Source organism: Xiphophorus hellerii, chromosome 8, assembly GCF_003331165.1.
Source record: "Xiphophorus hellerii strain 12219 chromosome 8, Xiphophorus_hellerii-4.1, whole genome shotgun sequence".
Lineage (NCBI taxonomy): Eukaryota > Metazoa > Chordata > Actinopteri > Cyprinodontiformes > Poeciliidae > Xiphophorus > Xiphophorus hellerii.
Genome location: NC_045679.1, coordinates 14153043 through 14173510, shown reverse-complemented (window position 1 = coordinate 14173510; position 20468 = coordinate 14153043). Strand labels below are relative to the sequence as shown.

Here is a 20468-nt window from a genome sequence, read left to right as displayed (position 1 = left end):
CCGTTATCAATCAATAAAATTTAGGGATTTTTAGGTTGATTCCCCCTCTCCTCCCTGTGCCAGGCGGAGAAATAAACTTGGTTTTGAGTCCCTTTTTTCATCTAATTTAAACTTTTTATTTTCAGCTTTGCTTGTAAATACCAATTAAATTTTATCCCAAATCTTCAACATGAAACCGAATCTATAACTAAACTACAGCTTTAGCTTAGAATTCAACAGAAAAGACAAAAAGATTATTGAAAATAGGTTGGGTTTTTTGCTGATTAATTTGATATTTCACACTATTTCCTTTCAGTCATGTCTTTTCTTTTGCTTAGTTTGTTCACTGTTTTCCAAAATGTTCAAAATGAATCTGTGCAACATCATGTTTCCGTTTCAACATTTATAATCAGTATCTGTTTCCCCAATTCCCCTGAAACAAAGTGAAATGCATCTTGTTAATTAATCTGCTGATTTCAGTCCTTAATTCCTCCTCTGACTAAAATATTCAGTTTGCTCACCCACATTTTCTTCTCTGTGTATAATCAAACGCCAGGAGCAGAAGGAGTGGATTGATGGAAACTGGCTGGTTTTTGCAGTTTCACTGGTGCGAGTTCATTTGGATCAAATTAATCTTTCTTAATAACTCAAAATAGGGTGTGAACTAATTTCAAACAAATTTCTGTGCTTGCTAATGTAACTGAACTGCAACAAAACAAACAAGAAAAAACTCACAACATATGATTATTTAGCAGCTGCCTCTATCTCACCAGATGTTGCAATCAGTCCTAGAGAAACTTGAATAGAGAAACAATGTATCATATCTTTTTCTGCCTGAATATGAACACATTGAATGAGCAAAGCATCTGTTCATCATCAAACATCACCGCATTGTGTGGTGGGAACTTTGGTGGCTACAACAAGCCAGATATTGTCTGCTGCCCAGAAATTGCCTCACAAGCAGCTTCACATGTTTTTGAAATGGGTCTTCTTATCACCTGAAGCTTCAGAAGTGTGAAGTGGCTGAATATTCGACCCGAAACAGAGGGGTTTTCTTTTTCACGCCGTGTGACTGTCATCAGAATCAGATTTGGGCGTTAAAATGTGGAAAGCAGCAGTTTGGATAAATCCGCAAAGAGCTCCGGGCTGCTATTCTTAATCTTCAAGCTCTGAAAAATACACTTTCTGTTCCTGCCACAGGGTAAAAGATGAGCAGCTCTAATTTACCACTCCCAGCAGAGCTGCTTAACATGCTGGATCTCTTAACAGTAAAGTATAAAGTCGTTTTTTTTTTCTCTGCCTATTTCTGGCCCGAACATGATATCCTCAAAGCAACACCTCAGGATCTCCCAGTGCTCAGTCAAGAAACAGCTCATCACACAATATTCCACAGCATGACATTTTTAATTAAGTTTGTTAACTGGATTATGCTAAATCAGACCCTGAAATATAGTTGAGATTAAACAGGTGTGATATAAGTGAACTTTCTCCGTTTTTGTTTTGAAATAACCATAGAGCAGACATTTAAAATGTTTCATCAGTTTTAAAAGATCTTAAATATTTCAAAATTGATGCTTTGAATGAATATGTTTTACTAAATCCGAAAGAAAGTGAGGAAAATGTTGCAGTCTCCCTTAGATTTACTCCCAGACAATAAATAACCGTATACCTTTTTAAAAGTCTTCCAGTAATAATTAACCATCCATCTCTACTGGGTAACTGCATAAACTTTGGTTGCAAGAACACACACACAGCGCCGTAAAAAAAAAAAGAAGCCATTTTTGTCACAATTAAATGCTCCAGAGGAATAAAATTGTAACATTAGAGAAATAAAAAGAAAAGACAAAATGCAGTTTTCAAATGATGATTTAAGTTATTAAAGCTGCAAATATGTACTTTTTATAAAATACATTTCTTTTTTAGATATTTGTTAAAACCATGAGTATGAAGTGACACTTCTAAATACAGCTTTAAGTGTAAAAGTGATCTAAACCATCTTGGTCATATATGTGGAAAAATGTATTAATCTTCTCCCCACCCTTGGTGGCCATAATTATGATAACTTGCAGTGAGGCTTTTGCATCAATGGGTGCATTTGTGCCTATTGTTCTTTCGAGAATGTGTTTAGTTAAGCCACACTGAAGTTTTTTTGGGGACATAACCTTAAACAGTTAGTTTAAGGTTATGTCTCAGCATCTGAATTAGATTTAAAGAGGCACATAGTGCCATCTTATAGCACAATCAAGTAACTGTTGCCTTCAGTTGTTACAACAATGCTGTATATATCAAATATGACTTTAAAAAACTGACTTTGTAATTTAACACCTTGAAATTGGGCGTCTGTCTCTTTAAAAACTCCTGCTCTTTCTGAAACTCCTCTTTCAGGAAGTCATCTCAACATCGCTCCTCTGTTAACCCTTTAGCAAAGTTTTCCCAGTGTTGCACTGAGAAGTAACTGGTATGACTGGCTTGTCAGGTGTGCAGTTCCACCAGGTGTTTGCTGATTGCTGCTGGCTAGTCTGAAGGAGCTGGGTTGGGGTGGGCTGCTAAGTGAGGTGGAAGCTCGGTAACTTGGAAACTGCAGCTTCGAGGAGGAGTTTCATCCTCTAAGGCGGCGCTCGGTACCGCCAAGAGTTTTGCACAGCTGAATGTTTGACACGGGAGACTATGCATGACAGAATCAAGGGAATGTTCCAGGTATGTTTTTATGAGGGAATAACCTCATAACATGACTTACACCTCAAAACGTCAATTTTACAAAATACTGTTCCTTTAAGTCTGAACTTAAAGGGCCGTTACGCAGTGGACTCCATGGTGCGCTACAGACAATTTTCCTGCTGCATAACCCAAGTGTGCTTGAGCTAAATCTCATGAACCGATGACCTTCAGGATATCTGGCCGCAGCAGAATTCATGGAGCAGAATAAATTGGTTTTACTCCATGTAATTGGTTCCATCAATTATTTTGTTGCGAGAAAATGTGAAGCAGACCTTTGAATTTATTTATTTTTTTTGTTGCAGTGAGTAGTGGATTTTTCCCATGATGCCCTTTCTTGATGTTAAATCATGAACAGCTATCTAAACTGTTTAGTGAGGACTGCAGTTGTTGAAATGTTTTGTGACCTCCTGGATGAGAACTCAAGGCGCTCTTGAAGTAGCTTAAATGTGGTCAATTTTTTTGCATTTACATAAGTTATTAAGGTAGATATCAAAACTTACTTGATGATCTGAAACATTTAGGTGTGACAAATAGAAAAGAAGAAAGAATTTGTTAATGGGGTTAATACATTTCCAACCAAGTAGAAAAGCAAAGCATTTCTGCTTCGTCACTCTACTTCACAATTCTGCTTTGGCCTCAAAACAAAGTAAATCATTTCAGAACTCGGTTACAAAATGGGCTTAGTGAATACAAATGAATTGAGAAGCCACATAGCGACAGACTGCAACCATGCCACAACACCTGACTGAAATCGTAAGTGATTTTTAAAAACGTTTTGTCTTTTTCTGAATTTCTTCGAAATTTCATTTGAGTAAATTCTTCTAGCAAACAGAGTAAGATTAGATGCCATCTAATGTTTATTAAAAAGAGCATTTCTTCTGACAACCATTCCAAAATGTCACATTGTATTAGTTACAGCTCACATATCATGACTGTCATTATTCAACATGTTACCTTAGGCCTGTAAAGCCTGAGCTGTAGCTAGGACAATGTGCTGAACAAATGAACTGCCTTACTTTACAATTTTAATATTTGCCTCTCCCTTTTTTGTTACAACTGTCTTCAGTTATTTCACAGTAGTTTCTTCTATTAGTACCAATAATTATTGTGTCTTATCTATTAAAATAACTAATTTAATGATCTTAACCTAACAATACAATTTTTTGTTTGGTGTGTGTATCTGCAGCTGAACTATCCTGTCCTCATTGCGGCCATTTTCATCTGCAGCATCGGGGGGACATTTCAGTATGGATTCAGTGTTTCTGTGATGACTTCCCCCTCTCAAGTAAGTAGAATGATTTCCAAAAAAGTTAGGATTTGAAAGGTGACAAACTCCTTGACCACCGGAGTCCTGCAACTTTTAGATGTGTCACTCTGTCACCACGTCTGAATCAAATGATTAGGTCATTAGCTGATGAGGGAATTCGGTCTTTTTAACCAGATATGTTGGATTTGGGACACCAAATTATTTTTGATGTGTGCAATTTATGAATACTTGTGTGTTTTCCTATTGCAGTTCATAAAAGAGCTGGTGAATAAAAGCTGTGTGGAAAGATACGATCGAATCCTAATGGACTGGGAGGTGTCTCTCATCTGGTCCTTCACAGTGTCTATTTTCTGCATCGGGGGGTTGCTGGGATCACTGGTCGCAAGTTCTATCAGTTCAAGATTTGGCAGGTTGGGACACAATTACAGCTTCAGTCAGCGTTTTGATTCAATGCTGCTGATTGTAACTAGACACCCTGTGTTTGTCTCCTCCCCAGAAAGCGCTGTCTTCTAGTAAATAATTTTTGGGCTATATTAGGAGCCATATTGATGATCTCAAGCCGAACAGCCAATTCCTTTGAGATGATAGTGGTGGGAAGATTTCTCTACGGCATCAATGCAGGTAATCCACCAAACCATTCCACATTATATTTCCATTTATTCTATTTCACAAACAGTTTGAGTTTTGCAACTGGTTCGTGTTCAGGAGTTGGTCTTTCAGCGCAAGCGATGTATCTCACCGAATCTTCTCCTAAGAATCTGAGAGCGATGGTGGGCGTCACCATTGCGACTGCTTTAGCCATCGGGAAGTTCTGTGGTCAGCTGCTGGGGATCAGGTGAGCTCAACTGGGTCACATGAACAATCCAGTATGGATCTGTGGTCATGTCTTAGTCTATTTTAATGACACAGAGCCTCATTGAAATACAATAGTGTGAAAAGTCCTGTATTTTCAGGAGCTAAGTCTTTCTGCCAACTTTATACTACAATATTGGTACTAAAGACTTTTTTAATGTTTTACCAAATTTACTTTTGCTTGTGAAATGACGTTTTCCCTTATATATGATAATTGTCATTGTGATTATGTTTTTTTTTTTATTATTTTCATAGAAAACATTACGTAATATTTATAAAATTATTTAGATTTGCTCCCTGTATCGCTCGCCGCTCTTTTTCTCATCTATCCTCTACTACCTGGGCAGAATCTGCACAATATGCTTGTCACTTGTGTTTGTATTTAGATCATTTTTAGTGTTTTCTCATTAGGGCCTCTCCATCTTAGCTCTTTCCTTTGTGTTGAGTTAAATTCTTTCTTGTGTCTTGTTCGTTGTCTGCTGAATTCAGTTGTCGGTCTTGTTATTATGTAATTCCTTTCATTGTTTCTATAATCATGATCCTCCTGAGTTCCTGTCTGCACTTTGATCCAACATGGTATGTATGCTGATATGTTCAGGTACAAGAACTGGATGGAAAATGAATGAATAAGCAGCCTTAAATAAAATCCATTTCTTTCTTGTGGCTGAAAAAATATTTTTATCACATAATCTTGACAAAATGTGACGCTTCAATTAATCAGATATTTCTCTCAGGCAAATAATGGATCAGTGTTTACATCTAACATGCTTAATTGACATCAGTACATATAACTAAAGTTAAGTTGGTCAACTTCTGGCCCAATTCAGCCCTTATTCTCCTGACAGAATGCTTTCTTATTTAACTGGACTTGTTAATGATTCTTGACTTTGTGTGTTTGATGACCTGACTGTTGCTTCATCTCAAAGAGACTTTTTCCCTTATTCAGAGAGTTGCTTGGCACAGAAAAGAGCTGGCCTTGGCTGCTTGGTTTCAATGGCTTCACTGCATTGTTCCAGTTCTGCACTCTGCCTCTCCTGCCAGAGTCTCCCAGGTTCCTGCTGCTGGAAAGAGGAGACCTCCAGGCCTCTGAGAATGGTTTGATATGCTGTTTTCCTGCCCAAAAATGATCTGTTCCACAATACATTTTCCTTCATTTTGTCACTATTTGCAAGCAGTGGCACCTGAATGCACCGTTTTCTCATTCTTGCTTAGCTTTTAGGAAACTATGGGGCAAAAAAGATTACAGTAAGGAAGTCGTAGAGATGCTGGAGGAGAAAGCAGCTCTGCAGAGCATCCGAAGCTGCTCGGTTTTGGAGCTAATTCAGAACCGAACTGTTCGCTGGCAGCTCCTCACCATTGTTATCGTCTTCTTCGCGCTGCAGTTCAGTGGCATCAATGCTGTGAGTTACCCTCACAAAAGCAAATAGCCTTGATTTACTTTGCATACAGAGAGTCTTTTTATTGTGAGCAGAATTGATGATCTGTGTTTGTATGAATTTCCAAAGCATGAAATTACTCACTGCACTGACTTTAACCAACCAAATGAATAGGGCCCAAGAGGAGATGCACCAATTAGATTTTATGATTTCTGATCTCCTGTCACCAGTTTTTGAAATTTTGACCTTAGGATTTTAGCTCATTTTAGTTTTTTTGTTAAATAAAACTATAAATTTACATAGAATTTTAACTGACTTAACGGTTATCTGTCTATTCATCAGTGAAAATCTACAGTAATGTCATAGAGCAGAAGTATCTATAGATAAAAACTACTTCAAATGAAATGTATCAGTTCTTATTTACTTTCATACATGATAGATTATGGCTCACTTTTAACTTTTTTATTCTTTTTTTCCCACTCCTAAAAATGACACATCATCTCACAAAATATTTTTTAAATAAAATCCTTTCAAAAATAGTTACAGGTTTCAGGCTGTTAAATTGTTTATTCTTTTATTCTAAATATAAGGAATGTTGAAACGCCTTTGTGTCCAAAACTATCCAAAGGTGGCATCACTTTATGTGCTTAAGAGGGATTTTCACAATTATATCAACATTTTAGTTAAACCATCACTGATCAGCTGGTCAAGCTTAAAATCCAACAATTCCAGTCCCACCTAATTTCTCTCAGTGCATCTCCGCAAATGTGATGTTCTAAATTAAATCTCACATGTTCAAATGTTTCTCTTCAGGTGTATTTTTACTCTTTTGATGTATTTCGAGCTGCAGGGATCCAAGAACACAGGTTAGCATACGCTGCCTTGGGGACAGGCCTCTGTGAATTAACTACCTCTATAGGCTGTGTAAGTCCTCCTTCACTGATTTTCACTTATTATTTATTAACATTGTTCTGTTAAGTAACTTTAGGTAAAACATCCTGACAGCTTATGTTTAATATCGTACGTTTATCTTCCTTTTATCACATCTAAATCTTGTGTTTCAATTTAAGCTACTCTGAATGTGTTTGTGTGTGTTGATAGTGACTCCATGTGGTCAGTGAGAGCTGAACATTGCATTAAGCTGTTAAATCTATATTAAATTTGCAGTTCATGATAATTGAGAGCATGGGCAGAAAGGACCTGATGTTCAGAGGTTACATAGGAATGGCTGCATCTCTGGGCCTCCTCTCTGTCACTGTTTACTTTCAGGTGAGTTTATATTTAAAAAAAAAACCCAAAATAGATTTATCTAGTGTATATTTCTTCACAATTTGTTCCTCTGTGTGATATGACACCAGGAAAAGGGATAAAATATTCTCTTGTTCTCTGCAGAAAACTGTCTGGTGGCTGCCGTACTGCAGCATGGTTCTCGTTTTCTTCTTTATTTTCTTCTTTTCCAGTGGACCAGGTGTGTCTGTTTTGCAATGCTCCATTATATTTGACTCATTTCTAAATTAAAAGCTTTCCATAACACCTTCTACTACTCTGTTGTTTTTTTTTTATGCTAAGCTGCAACGACGGTTCCTCTTCCAGGGGATATTTTAACTCAGTCGTTTAAATCAGCTGGCTACACAGTCGGATGCACAGTGAACTGGATCTCCCTGTTTGTGCTGGGGTCACTTTTCCCCATCTTGGTGGTGAGTGCCTCAGCATTAAAATGTCTGTATCCTCAGCCACACTTCAGATGTGTTAGCTTGTAAATTAATTTACCATTTCAAATGTTTCCAGGAGAACCTTGGTAATTTTTGCTTCCTCATATTTCTGGCTGTTTGCCTCATCTGTGGGTTTCACGTGAGGTTTAACGTGCCGGAGACCAAAGCTCGAACAGCGCTGGAAGTATCTGCTGAGTTTGACAGGATGCATGCCAAAGATAAAACCTCACAGAAGAAAAACTCATCTAAAATCTGTGAAATCAAAGCACAGGAGACCAAATTATGATGCAGTGTTGGGCAAAGCTTACAGCTACTATACAAGTGCTATATTTTGAGTTTAGTTCAGTGCTCAGTTTTTTACTAAAAGGTGTAAGCAAAAGAAACTGATATTTGAGGGAAATATTAGTGAAAAAAAATCATTTCACCAAAAATTTCCTTTGTAATAGTTCTGCTCTTGTACAGTGTTTTTACTCAAAACATACGTGAATATGTGAATTTCAAAATTTAAAAAATTACATCGTTTAAATGTATTAAACAATACTTGTCATTATGAATAAAATACAAATTCTGTTCTTGTTCATAAAATTGATAGGATTGTGACATCCTTTCTGTTTGTTGAATTCTTAGATAATGTGTTCATACAAACATGGGAGAAACATTTCATCCCTTTTAAATGCAGTCATTTAAATGTCAAGTTCCCATAAGATCCCATCGCCGCATTTCAGTCGGGTTGACTTGTAAGAAAAGCAGCGGCAGATCATGGTGATGTGATGCTGAATGAAGACAAAGTTAGAGATTAAGGAAGATGTTACATTTCTTGGAAATTTGGTTTTTGATTTTATTTGTAAGTGATCTTTTTTTTGTGTCATTTATGTTTTACATTTATGTCTTGTTTATGCCATGATAAGATCATTTTGTTGTGTTAATTATTGTTGTTAAGGTTTTACTTACTATATATGTTCATTCCTTTGGATTTAGTTTTTCCAGTTTATTTTTAAGAGTATAAAAAAGCCTTCACCTCCTTGGATGTTTTACTTTTTAATTGCTTTTGCTAAATATTCATTTACACGAATATCATGAAACAGCTCAAATTTAGCTGTTTAATGTCAAAGTGAAAATTGATTCCTATAAAATGACAATAGATAAATAAAAATATGCAATATAAATTAAGTGATTGCATGAATATTGACTGCCTTCAGTATGTAGTAGATGCATCTTTGGTTTCTATCAGGTTTGTGCATCTGTAAACTTCAGGTTTTCTTCATTCTTCCTTGTTGCAGCTCTCTCAAGTTGTGTGGGGATCAGCTGTGAACACTTGTACAGCAGAGTAAGCTGAACAAGTTTCTGTTTGTCTCTGTTAGAGTCACTTTTTTCACACTCGATCTAAAACATTTAAGGCTAGTCAGTTGATTGATTACTAGTGGCAAACAGTAATCAAACAAGAAATTTTAGACAATTTCGTGCTCCAAACTCTGAGGGTCCAGTTTGGTGATGCCCCCTACTTATTGTAACTTGACTTCGCACCAAGAGGTGACAAGGTTGGTGTGGAAGAAACTAAAATATTTTTAAAGAGTCATGAGTTTGACTTTGTGGAGCACTGTTGGGGTAAATTTGAGTAAAGACTGCGAGCCGGGGCTTATTGTCCAACATCAGTGTCTGACCTCACAAATGCCCTGTGGAAAGAATGATCATAAATGTGTTTAAACACACTTCTTATCCGGTAGCTGTAACAGGGTTCCTATTATTTTAAAACACAATAAATTTAGAATAACCTAACTTCATTTGAGTAAATTCTTCTAGCAAACAGAGCAAGATTAGATGCCATCTAATGTTTATTAAAAAGAGCATTTCTTCTGACAACCATTCCAAAATGTCACATTGTACTAGTTATAGCTCACATATCATGATTGTCATTATTCAACATGTTACCTTAGGCCTGTAAAGCCTGAGCTGTAGCTACTGAGGTTTATTTTATTGTCTGACCGCAGGCAGGGATGGCCACTCCTGTGATGATAGGGAGCTGTCTGAAACTTTCTACTAGTGAAGAATGATGGACATCAAATTCTATGAAAAAGGCCTTCCAACCCTTCTTGTGTTGATGTGCAGCAATTATTGCTTCTCTAAGATCATTCATGACATCTGACTCCTTCAGTGGAGACGGTCACTTGTGCTGATTTTTAATGACCCTCATTTCCTCATAATTTCAAGTAACACAGCAAGGGTGTTATTACATTTAGCCATGACTTCAAATTTATTATTTTGCTTCCTCTTTTACTATGGCAATAAATAATCTATATCTTTCAGTTAGTCTTATGTCAGGCAGTCAATGGAGCCATGTTGATCTCATCAGTGAGCTCTACATTTATTAATTTGTTTATGTTATTCATATATTATTCTTCAGGCAAATTAAGGTCCCTCTGTCCCTTAGATCTCACAACAATCTGAAAGTGACAAGTCCCAACATTTTCAGGCGATTAGTAGCAAATAAAGAGCTTTGTTCCTTCCGTAAGGCTCTAGAAATAAGTTTCCACAAACAATCCTCTGAAGAATGAAACAATGGTTTTGTAATGCTATTTCTTTAATGAATTAGGTAATATGGAAAGTGGCATTTTTACGCCTCACCTCTCTATAAAGCAGGGAAAATATGATGTGTAGAAAAAAGTACTTTTCGAACATAAAAAAGCCTTATGAACATGTTGTTCAACCAAGCCTTTTCAAAGCAATTAACTCCAGGTCAACTTTTAATTTTAGATGCACTTTTACAAGCGTGACGTGTAAAGTAAACATGTTTCCACCACAACTTACTACCACAGCAAAGTCTGACAAGTTGTAAGAGTACTCAAAGTTGCCCCTACTTTCCCAGTGGGAAGTTTCGGCGGGCGCTCCAGCCATTGTTCCACATCAGATATTAAAAGTTTTAAGGCAAGTCAATTTGGAGTGCATTAAATGAAAGGGGGCTGAAAATAAGTGCACACCACACTTTTAAGATGTTTGAAAAAAGTTTTTTGGTGATTCCACTTCACAAGCATCTGCTACATACAGTACAGACCAAAAGTTTGGACACAACTGTGTATCCAAACTTTTGGTCTGTACTGTATATCGGTCTACCCCACAAAAACGAAGGGAAATACATTGAAGTTTGTGATTTTATAGCTCTTGTATGTAAAAAAAAAACCCAAACAGATCACAAATCAAAATGTCTTAAGCATTTTTGGTTTGTAGGTACAAGCTGAACTTCGGGTCAGGGGTCTTTCGACAATCATCGGGGGAACTCCCACCAACTTACGCATGCACGCGCTGCCCCGGTACATGTGCGAGCCACTGATAACGCAATCTAAACCTTCAGAGCTGAAAGTGCTACAGGACGACGCATGTGGCCAGGGGCGAGATGCTGGATGGGTTTGGAAAACAGAAGCGCAAAGTCAACAGCGCACGTCAACAAAAAACACCGAGAAGGAGACGCCCACCCAATCTTTTGGGCAGCTCTGACCATTTAAAGCCCTCCGAGGTGACTGAGGGCTGGAAGCGTTGACCGCAGCTGACCGTAGGCTTCCTCCGAGGGACGCGATAGATAAGCTTCCCTGCGGGCCTCTTGTGGAGCAAATGGCCAACAGCGACTTTGAAAAAAAGTGAGTTCTGCTTCTGATTCATTAAAACAACACAACCATACCTCCGCTACGAACTTATAAGAAGTTTTTGTTTTTTGTTTCGCTCAAAAAGAGGTTTTGTAACTATCGATTTTTTGAAAAGCATTTTGATTAATCTTTGGCTTGTTTGCGTGAAACTTACACTAACTCCCGCAACAAAAACAAAGTCCTCTCAGCCTGTTCAGATAAGAAACCCAGAAAGCAAGCCGCTGTAGGTAAACAATTTACAGCAGCCGTGCAGATCACGTTTGAATTGGGAGGGAAGTCTGAGAGGAAGATGACATGATGCCATTTTGTAGTCACATTACTGGAAAAATGTCTTAACATTCATTATTTTTGGAAAAAAAAAGATGATCCTGAAAACACTGATTAACTAGCATTTGTTGTTTCACCATTTCAAACACCAAACTAAATGCAAGAACTGAAACTAGAAAAATGCAATGGAAAAAAGACAATGATGCAAAATCATAAAAATCAAGTAACAACCATTGCACAAATTATACTTTTGCTGCAAGCCACTGAAGAGTGTAAATTTAAACAAACAGTTGGCTTGTTTACAAAATGCTAACAGTGCTCATCATCCTGAACATAACGCCACTCTGAAACATAGTAGTGGCAGCATCATTTGTAAGGATGCAGTTTTTTTTTTTTAGCAGGGGTTAAGAAAACGAAACTAGCTAAATACAGGATAATCCTGAAACTAATCTTGTTACGAGACTGCAACAGATTTGAGACTGAGGTGCAGATTCACCGTCCAGCAGCAGAACGGCCCAAACCAAAACACCAGAACTATAATGCAGGTGTTTGGGTCAAAAACTGCAAAGAAAGTTTTGACTTTTAAGATGTAGAAATCTGGCTGCTTAATAAAAAATAGTATGCCCAAGAGAGAGGTAGGTATATAATGTTACACGTTTCTTTGCTTTATTTTTTCACCATATTTATTGTGTTCACTTGCAGGGTGTTTGTTAACAGGAGCCTGACTCTGGAAAACATTAAGTGCTATGGCTTTGACATGGACTATACACTGGCAAGTAAGTGAAGGAATACGGCTAAAAAATCATAGAATTACAGACTCACTGACAGAATGCCAGTCATCTATCGGCTTCTCTGTTTGCAGTGTATAAATCTCCTGACTATGAGAGCATGGGCTTTGAGCTATTGAGAGACAGAATGGTGTCGATTGGATACCCTCATGAGATTCTTCGATATACGTACGACCCAAGCTTCCCCACCCGGTGAGTCTCTGTTTCTAAAGCTTCATCTATTCATTCAAAGCAAAAGTCAATTATTTGTTTGTCTAACTCACTTTCTTTGCCCTTTCTTCTTGTCTCCTGACAGCGGGATAGTCCTTGATAAAACATTAGGGAACCTGCTGAAGGTGGATTCAAACGGCAACATCTTAGTTTGCAGTCATGGTTTCCGCTTCCTTAGAGAGTAAGGTCAAAGTCAAGTTGAATAACAGTGCTGACTGTTGTATTGCTTCTTGCTGTAGATTCTCATTCATTCAGGACACTTCAGTCATAAATGCTTTATGAGAAGGGAACAGAAAAATATTGGATAAAAACTAATTTAATTTTATATATCAATGAATCAACTGTTTTCCCATTAATAAACTAGCAAACCAACCAAGCAGTTATTTAATTAACCATCCATTTAACCAGTTAATCAATCATTTGGTCAGTGGATTACCAAATCAATCAACAAATTAACCAACCAAACATACCAACTCACAGGGTAATCAGCTACTCAATCAAAATACAGGCCAACAAACTACTTATCTCCCTATTTAACCATTTAGCAGCCAATCAACTGTTCAGCTACCTAACAATTTAATCACCAGCTAATTAGTTAACTATACTAACTAACCAACAACACAGACAGTCAATAAAGCAAAAAAATTACAATAACACTTTTTATTCACACTGAATGAAACCCAGTCTTTAGAAAATTCAGTTCATAATAACCAAACAACAAGGCAACTTTAAATTAAATTAAATTGCTAATTTGTGGACAGTTTACTTAGTTTTTCGATCTAGATAGATACAGTAACGATTCATGTTTTCTGGTTTGGTTCACAGGGAAGACATTCAGTACTACTATCGAAACAAGTTCATCCAAAGAGATGACACTGACAGGTTCCACATTCTTAACACCCTCTTCAATCTGTCGGGTAGGAAATGAACTCATTTCTATGTGATTTCATAATTTCTGAAATCTAAATGAAACATACAATTACATATATAGATGTGTGACATCATGAAATAACTCATTTTCTTTTTTTCAGAGACTTACCTTTATGCATGTCTGGTGGATTTCTTTACTCGATGCACCAGATACTCAAAGTGAGTGAACATGCTTATCAGTTTCTTAATGCACCTTTCATTTATGCTGCAAACCACCCGCCTAGAATGTTATCAACCCATGGAATGGCCGTTATTAGTGGTTATCAGCCCCGTTGAATGGCTTCAGGCGGTCCATCCTGTGCCCCCTGGGAGGCTCAGTAGGTTATCTACCATTCGTGTCGCTGATCACAGCAGCTTATCGCTGATGGAACTTTTTTTATTTTTAGCTTTTTTTAAAAAACCTTTATTTACAATATACTTGCTAGTTTGAGTAGGATGTCAAGAATTTACTACAAATAAATGCCAGATGTATATAAAGTCATAAGACTTTAATTCGGTATTTAAAAATGACAGTAACGTCTAAAACCGGAGGGTTTTTTTGTTGTTACATTTTGCATTTATTTGGAGTAAATCATTGATATCATACTCAAAAATAGTAGGTAAATTGTAAATAAAGCTTTTAAATCGAGCTAACTACAACACAAAACCCTCCGGTTTCACACTTTACTGAGTTATTTTTAAATACCGAATTAAAGTCTTATGACTGATACATCTGGCATTTATCTGTAGTAAATTCTTGATATCCTACTCAAACTAGTACGTAAATTGTAAATAATGTTTTTTTAAAAAAGCTGAAAGAAAAGAAAAAGTTCTGTTAGCGATAAGCTGCTGTGATCAGCGATACGAATGGTAGATAACAATCTACTGAGCCTCCCAGGAGGGACCGCCTGAAGTTAATCAATGGGGCTGATAACCACTAATAACGGCCATTCCATGGCTTAACAACATCCGAAGCAGCAAACTCTGAAAATGTCTGTACAACTCTTTCTATTTCAAGCTTAAAAAGAACATTTTTTTTGTTGGTACCTTTCATTCTCCTAGCCTCCAGAAAGGTTTCCAGCATGGAGACTTGTTCATGTCCTACAGAAGCATGTTCCAGGATGTTCGAGATGCAATGGATTTTATTCATGACACAGTAAACCATCAAAAAAAGCATTTTTTTTTTATTCTTGTACTTTATGCTAAATAATAAAGCCAACACTTGCTGCTCTATAGGGAACCCTGAAAGAACAGACGATCAAGAATTTGGAGAAGTACGTCATCAAAGATGTGAGTACACTGATCTCGTCTGAGTGCGTTTTAGTTCTGAATGGTTGAAATGCTAAAAAGACAAATGTTTCCACCACAGCCAAACATCCCTGTGCTCCTGACTCGAATTAAAGAGGTGGCGAAGATTTTCTTGGCTACCAATAGTGACTACAACTACACGGAGGTGAGGTCATGAGGACTGTATGGCTTTGAGAGTAAATCCGAGTTTAACATGATTGTTGAATGTTCCTTCTTGCGTTAGGCTATCATGAAGTATCTGCTGGAAAGCAACCCAAAGGTAAGGCTAAAATACCTTTTTTGGTGTGTTAATTTTCTTGAAAAGAATATAATATTTATTCTGTTTTATTGCAGCCTGGAAGCCCCAAAAAGCCGTGGCGTGCTTTCTTTGACCTTGTTGTCGTCGATACCAGGAAGCCTCTGTTCTTTGCAGATGGCACTGTGCTGAGACAAGTGGACACGGTATGAAAACTGTCTCTTGGCAGGGATTTGAGGAACTAATTGCATTAGTAACAGTGTGTTATTTTATGTTGGACACGCAGAACACAGGAAAGCTGCGCATTGGGACTTACACTGGAGACCTGCAGCATGGTACAGTTTACTCTGGAGGTGAGGACCAAATCATTATTTAGAGAGTATGGACTTTAAAGATTACTCAAGAGTACCAATAGGTGTGTTCTCTTGAGGTTGTTTGGTTAGAAGAACTTTATTCGACACTCAATGAAAGGGTTTATATTCATTTTAAATTAATTACATTTTTAATTATTAGAAATCAGTTTTACTGACCCTTTGTCAACCTTTGGTTTAACACACTAGTTGGCTGGATGAATCTTTAAAGCCTTCATCAAAAAACTTCCAGACATGATAATTTTCTCTAAAACTATTCTCTATTTTTACATTGTTACAAGTTGTTGCTTCCTGTTTTGCTTAAATAATCACCTTATTCATTCAGTCAGTGTCTCATTTTACTTTTCTAATGTGAATCAGTCAGGTTTTTGTCTATTATCTCATTCTGTATCTAATGGTAGATAAAACCTGTTGTTACAAGCCTTACAGATCAAGGTGAAGACATTAATACCTTAGATTTGATCATGTTTGAAAAATTGTTAGTTGATTATATTATTAGTTCACTTCTCATGTGGAAAACTTTTGTTTATCTTATAAAAGACTCCAAGTTATCGCAGTAAAAAGGTTATCTGCTTTATTTGTGTTTGATTGTGTTACTAGATATAAATGAGAATAAATAATTAAATTCAGACCACAGATATGAGTTTAGTTTTAAAATAAAATATCTCAGTGACATGTTGGCATTTAAATAAACATGTTGTGCATGTAACAATGTATTTATTTCTGTATTTATAGACTATGTCGTTATGTTCTGTGTTAACATTTTTGTTTGCGTTGACACATCTCAGCGCCTTTCAGTTACAAACTTGCTAAACTGCTCAGACGGTCAATAGCCAGTAGGGGGCAGAATATAGCTATTCATGGAAAATCTACCGAATTTATTTAACACGATTTCTTAATTAGAAGTGTTAGTTCATATGGTTTTGTTTTATTTTCTTCTTCTTCTTCTTCGTCTTTTTTTTTTTTTTTTTTAGCATTTTGTGTATTCAAATTGAGAATAATCACCAATTATTTGAGCTGTAATAGTCCAATGAAATATGTTTATTGAAATATCGGCAGCTAAAAAGCTAATAGACTGAGTGGTGCACAAACATGTCACATTTAACACAAAAAAAGAAAAAAAAAAAGACACAGAGTCACAATGAAAAACACAAACAAATAAGTCACTGGTGCTAAAGATGCCAGGAACTCATAAAGTTTTGAACATTGCCTCTCTTGAAAGTCTATTTCATATTTTCTTCTCTCTGTGCAGGATCGTCAGACATCATCTCCGATCTGCTGGATGTCAGTGGCAAGGACATCCTCTATATTGGAGATCACATTTTCGGAGACATCCTCAAATCAAAGAAACGTCAAGGCTGGAAGACCTTTCTTGTTGTGCCAGAGCTAGCCAAGGAGCTGCAAGTGTGGGAGGAAAGAAGAAGTGAGCAACTCATCTTTATTTACTATTGTGTTGTCACACATTTGTTGATTTCATTTTTTTTTCTTTGATTTTCAGATCTTTTTGAGGAGCTGAAACATCTTGACTTCTACTTGGCTGAACTGTACAGGTAAGTGTGTGTTTGTATTTGACCAAAATAACCAGTACTAGATCAAAAGTTAATTATCAAAAGTGAATAGCTGCCATATGACAAACTATTAACATTTACTGGACGATTATTGAACAGGGTTTTTCTTGTTTTATATCGCTTGCAGCTTGTTAACCTGGACTTGTGCTTATTTACTGAAATTCAACAGAAAGAAAGCTTATGGATTCACATTTTCTGGAGATTTTTTGCATCTTTATTAACATTAAATTTGGTTTTACTTGAAAATTTCTAATTCTTTTTACGCTTTTATGTTCAACACTTGCAGTTTTTAAAGGCCTTCATAAAAAGGTTGGCTTAGCTTTTTTCTCCACCTACTCAAGGTGACAGGATAGGGTGAGAATATTGTTGTTTTACATAGAATACTCTTGTTTTATTAAAATAATATCAAGTTTATCATACATTCTAACATATTTTCCTCACAAAAGCTCCTAAATGCAGTGGTAAACGTGGAGACTAGCTTTTTTCTACATTATTACTGTTGTGAGCGGTTTTTATCGTTCTCGTAAGACAAAAAAAAGCATTTGTCATGCGTGATTCACTCGCATTATCGGCATGGTGGACGGTGTTTAACTTTGGCCACCAGGGGGAGCTGATGCACAGCTAACAATGTCGGTGCAGCTTGGTGATGGAGAACAAACGTCAAATTTTCCGTTTTCACTTTATGATTACAACCATATGAATTCAATTAAATTGGCTTGTTTGCTTTGATCTTGTTGCTTGGGTATAAAATTGCGTCTTTTACTCTGATTAAAGGCACTTAGACAGCGGCAGCATAGAGTGTCCTGACATCAGCAACATTCAGACAAGAATAAAGGTAAGGTCATCAAATGGGGTTTTAACTGAATTGGTTTTTATGCCTTTTTTGTTGTTGCTGCTGCTAAGTGAATTCAGCCCCTTCATACATTCATTAAGCACCACTTAACCACCCAAAACAGTCTGTTTGTTAATCCGTCCTACTTTCACGTGAAAGGGCTGACGGAGAAAAGTAATGTGAGCCAGAAGAAAACATTATAAAACAATCTGAGTCTTTCTGTAGGATCACTTAGTCCCAATATTTTTAAAATGATATGTATTGCCTTTTTGCATGAGCACAATAAGATCACTACAACTGCTTAACAAAATAAGGCAAAAATAAAAAACTCCTCCTTTTTATAACAATATTAAACATCCTATAATATTTTACAAACAGGGAATAAGCGCAGAAATTCAAAGATTGTTATAATATTTTTTTCTGGCGGAACATTGCAAAACTGCATCTGTTGGCAATCTAGTTTACTCAGAAAAAGAGTAAAGCTTTGAATATCTCAGAGAGCACATTTAAACCCACCATTCATGTTTGAACAGATTATGGGACAACAGTAAACCTGCTAAGGCATTCTGTTAATCGAAAATGGTGGGTTAAGCATGTAGGGTGTTATTAGAGAGGCAGCAAAGAAAGCTGCAGTAGCTCTGTACAAAATAAGCAGGTCTATAGCTCAGGTGGGAGAATCTGTTGACAAGTCAAATATTAGTCATGTTTCCCCTAAAAACATCCAGAAAGTATGTGAAAGAAGATGCTGTGGTCAAATAAGGCCAAAACTGAACTGTGTGGAGGAAAGCTAACATTGTATGAAGCATGGTGGTGGCAGTAACATGCTGTGGAGGATGTGTTGATCAGACTTGAAAGGATGTAGGTTAATTTGATTAACTCTTGAAAGAAAAACTATTGAAGGGTGAGCATCAACCCTCTGCATTTACCCAGCTGTACAGTCGAAGGATTTACATCAAATCACCTACATGTGTTGGAATGGTTCTGACCCAAATCCAATTAAAAATGTGTAGATTACTGTGCAGAAACACTCTTCTACACCTCTCATAAATGTATTTGTAAAAATATTTGAAAATCAAATGTAATTTTTCATCTACTTTAGAAATATGCGCTATCATGAGTTGAGCCACTACATAAAATCCCAGTGAAAAAGCTCATAGCAGATTAATGCTTTTGCAAAGCATCATGTATGTTCTCTTGAGCTTTTATTGTTGCTCATTGTGTGCTCCCAGGTTCTGACCCACAGAATGGACATGTCCTACGGCCAGATGGGCAGCCTCCTGCGCAGCGGCTACACACAGACACTGTTTGCCAGTCAGCTGATTCGCTATGCAGATCTGTACTCCTCCACCTGCATCAACCTGCTGCACTACCCCTTCAATTACCTCTTCATGGCTCCTCCTGTCCTGGTCTGTGTTCCTTCCTCCTTTTTGAAATAAGAACAAGCTTGTGTGAGTGTTTTAGTTGCCTGCTAAAAGCTCTTCATTGGGGCTGATTCTTTTTCAGATGCCCCATGAGGCAGTTTCCCAAAGCTCTGCAGACGTTCCTTCAACACAGCAGAATGTGAACAACCACAAAGACACAATGAACTAAGGTTTGCATTTTTTAAGGATTTGAAATCAAATATAAATATTTGCTTTGTTTTCTGTCACAATTGAATTAGTCTTTTTCTTGTTGTTGCCCCGCAGATGCGTTTCTTCACGAAGCAGAACATAGTGGAGGTTCCTGTCTGCATCTACACACTGATGGGCGGTTTGTCACATCGGCCACCTAGTGCGCCATCTGCTGGATAAATAATGCTTTGTGATTAAAAAAGTTTACACTGAAATGTTAGGGATTGCTGTGCTGAACTGGCGACACGCCCAGGGTTTACCCCCCATTCACCCAGTGACCGCTGGAGATAAGCATCCTTCAAGGAAAAGCAGGAATAGATAATGGATGAATGGATGTTAAGGGTAGTTATTGTAAATGTGAGTCTTTAACATGTGAACGGTGCAGAATGTGCTTTAAATATAGGATTTGTGTAATGGTTTTCAAAAATAATTTTTTTAATTTATTTTTTTATTGTTTCTGCAACTTCTGCCGAATTAAGTCAATAAATCACTGATGTTAATACTGTTGACTATTCATTCATTTACATTAACTCCACATATTTGTGGAAATGATACATGCTGATGCTCAAAACATTTAGGATTTTTAATACAAATCTGTTGAGTCTTTTACTGAGTTTGAGTTGTTCACAATGGCTTTATTTTGTAGAACCACTTACATTGACTGTTGCAGAGTAAAACAAAGAAACAATTGATCTCTGTAAAAATGTTTCTAATGGCCCATTGCGCTGCATTTTCACCAGAGGTCAGTAGCAATCCAAGGAGCACACACATACAGTAGGTGTGCCTCAATAAATCTGACAGAAGAGTCAAATCAACAAGTCAGAAGAGTTG

The 20468-nt window shown here is 37.0% G+C and overlaps 2 protein-coding genes across 3 annotated transcripts; both read left to right on the top strand.

The window, feature by feature from the left end:
* Window positions 1–2401: 2401 nt before the first annotated feature.
* Window positions 2402–8925, top strand: slc2a11l (solute carrier family 2 member 11, like). 2 transcript variants are annotated; one of them, XM_032569106.1, is made up of 12 exons: window positions 2402–3450; window positions 3884–3982; window positions 4214–4374; window positions 4461–4585; window positions 4670–4799; window positions 5763–5911; window positions 6029–6216; window positions 7006–7116; window positions 7360–7461; window positions 7585–7660; window positions 7786–7889; window positions 7981–8925. In XM_032569106.1, the coding sequence occupies exons 1-12, from the start codon at window positions 3427–3429 to the stop codon at window positions 8188–8190; spliced, it is 1479 nt and encodes a 492-aa protein (XP_032424997.1). In that variant the 5' UTR covers window positions 2402–3426; the 3' UTR covers window positions 8191–8925. The 2 variants fall into 2 exon arrangements, with proteins under 2 accessions (XP_032424997.1, XP_032424996.1); XM_032569105.1 differs by having other exon boundaries at window positions 7762–7889.
* A 2363-nt stretch (window positions 8926–11288) lies between these two features.
* Window positions 11289–20137, top strand: nt5c2l1 (5'-nucleotidase, cytosolic II, like 1). Its single transcript, XM_032570651.1, has 18 exons — window positions 11289–11533; window positions 12509–12582; window positions 12669–12786; window positions 12890–12985; window positions 13630–13721; window positions 13836–13893; window positions 14776–14869; window positions 14950–15003; window positions 15083–15166; window positions 15245–15280; window positions 15355–15462; window positions 15543–15609; window positions 16880–17050; window positions 17126–17177; window positions 17970–18030; window positions 19257–19433; window positions 19531–19618; window positions 19713–20137. Exons 1-17 carry the CDS (start codon window positions 11508–11510, stop codon window positions 19615–19617), a joined length of 1455 nt encoding a protein of 484 aa, XP_032426542.1. The 5' UTR covers window positions 11289–11507; the 3' UTR covers window position 19618; window positions 19713–20137.
* Window positions 20138–20468: the final 331 nt, after the last annotated feature.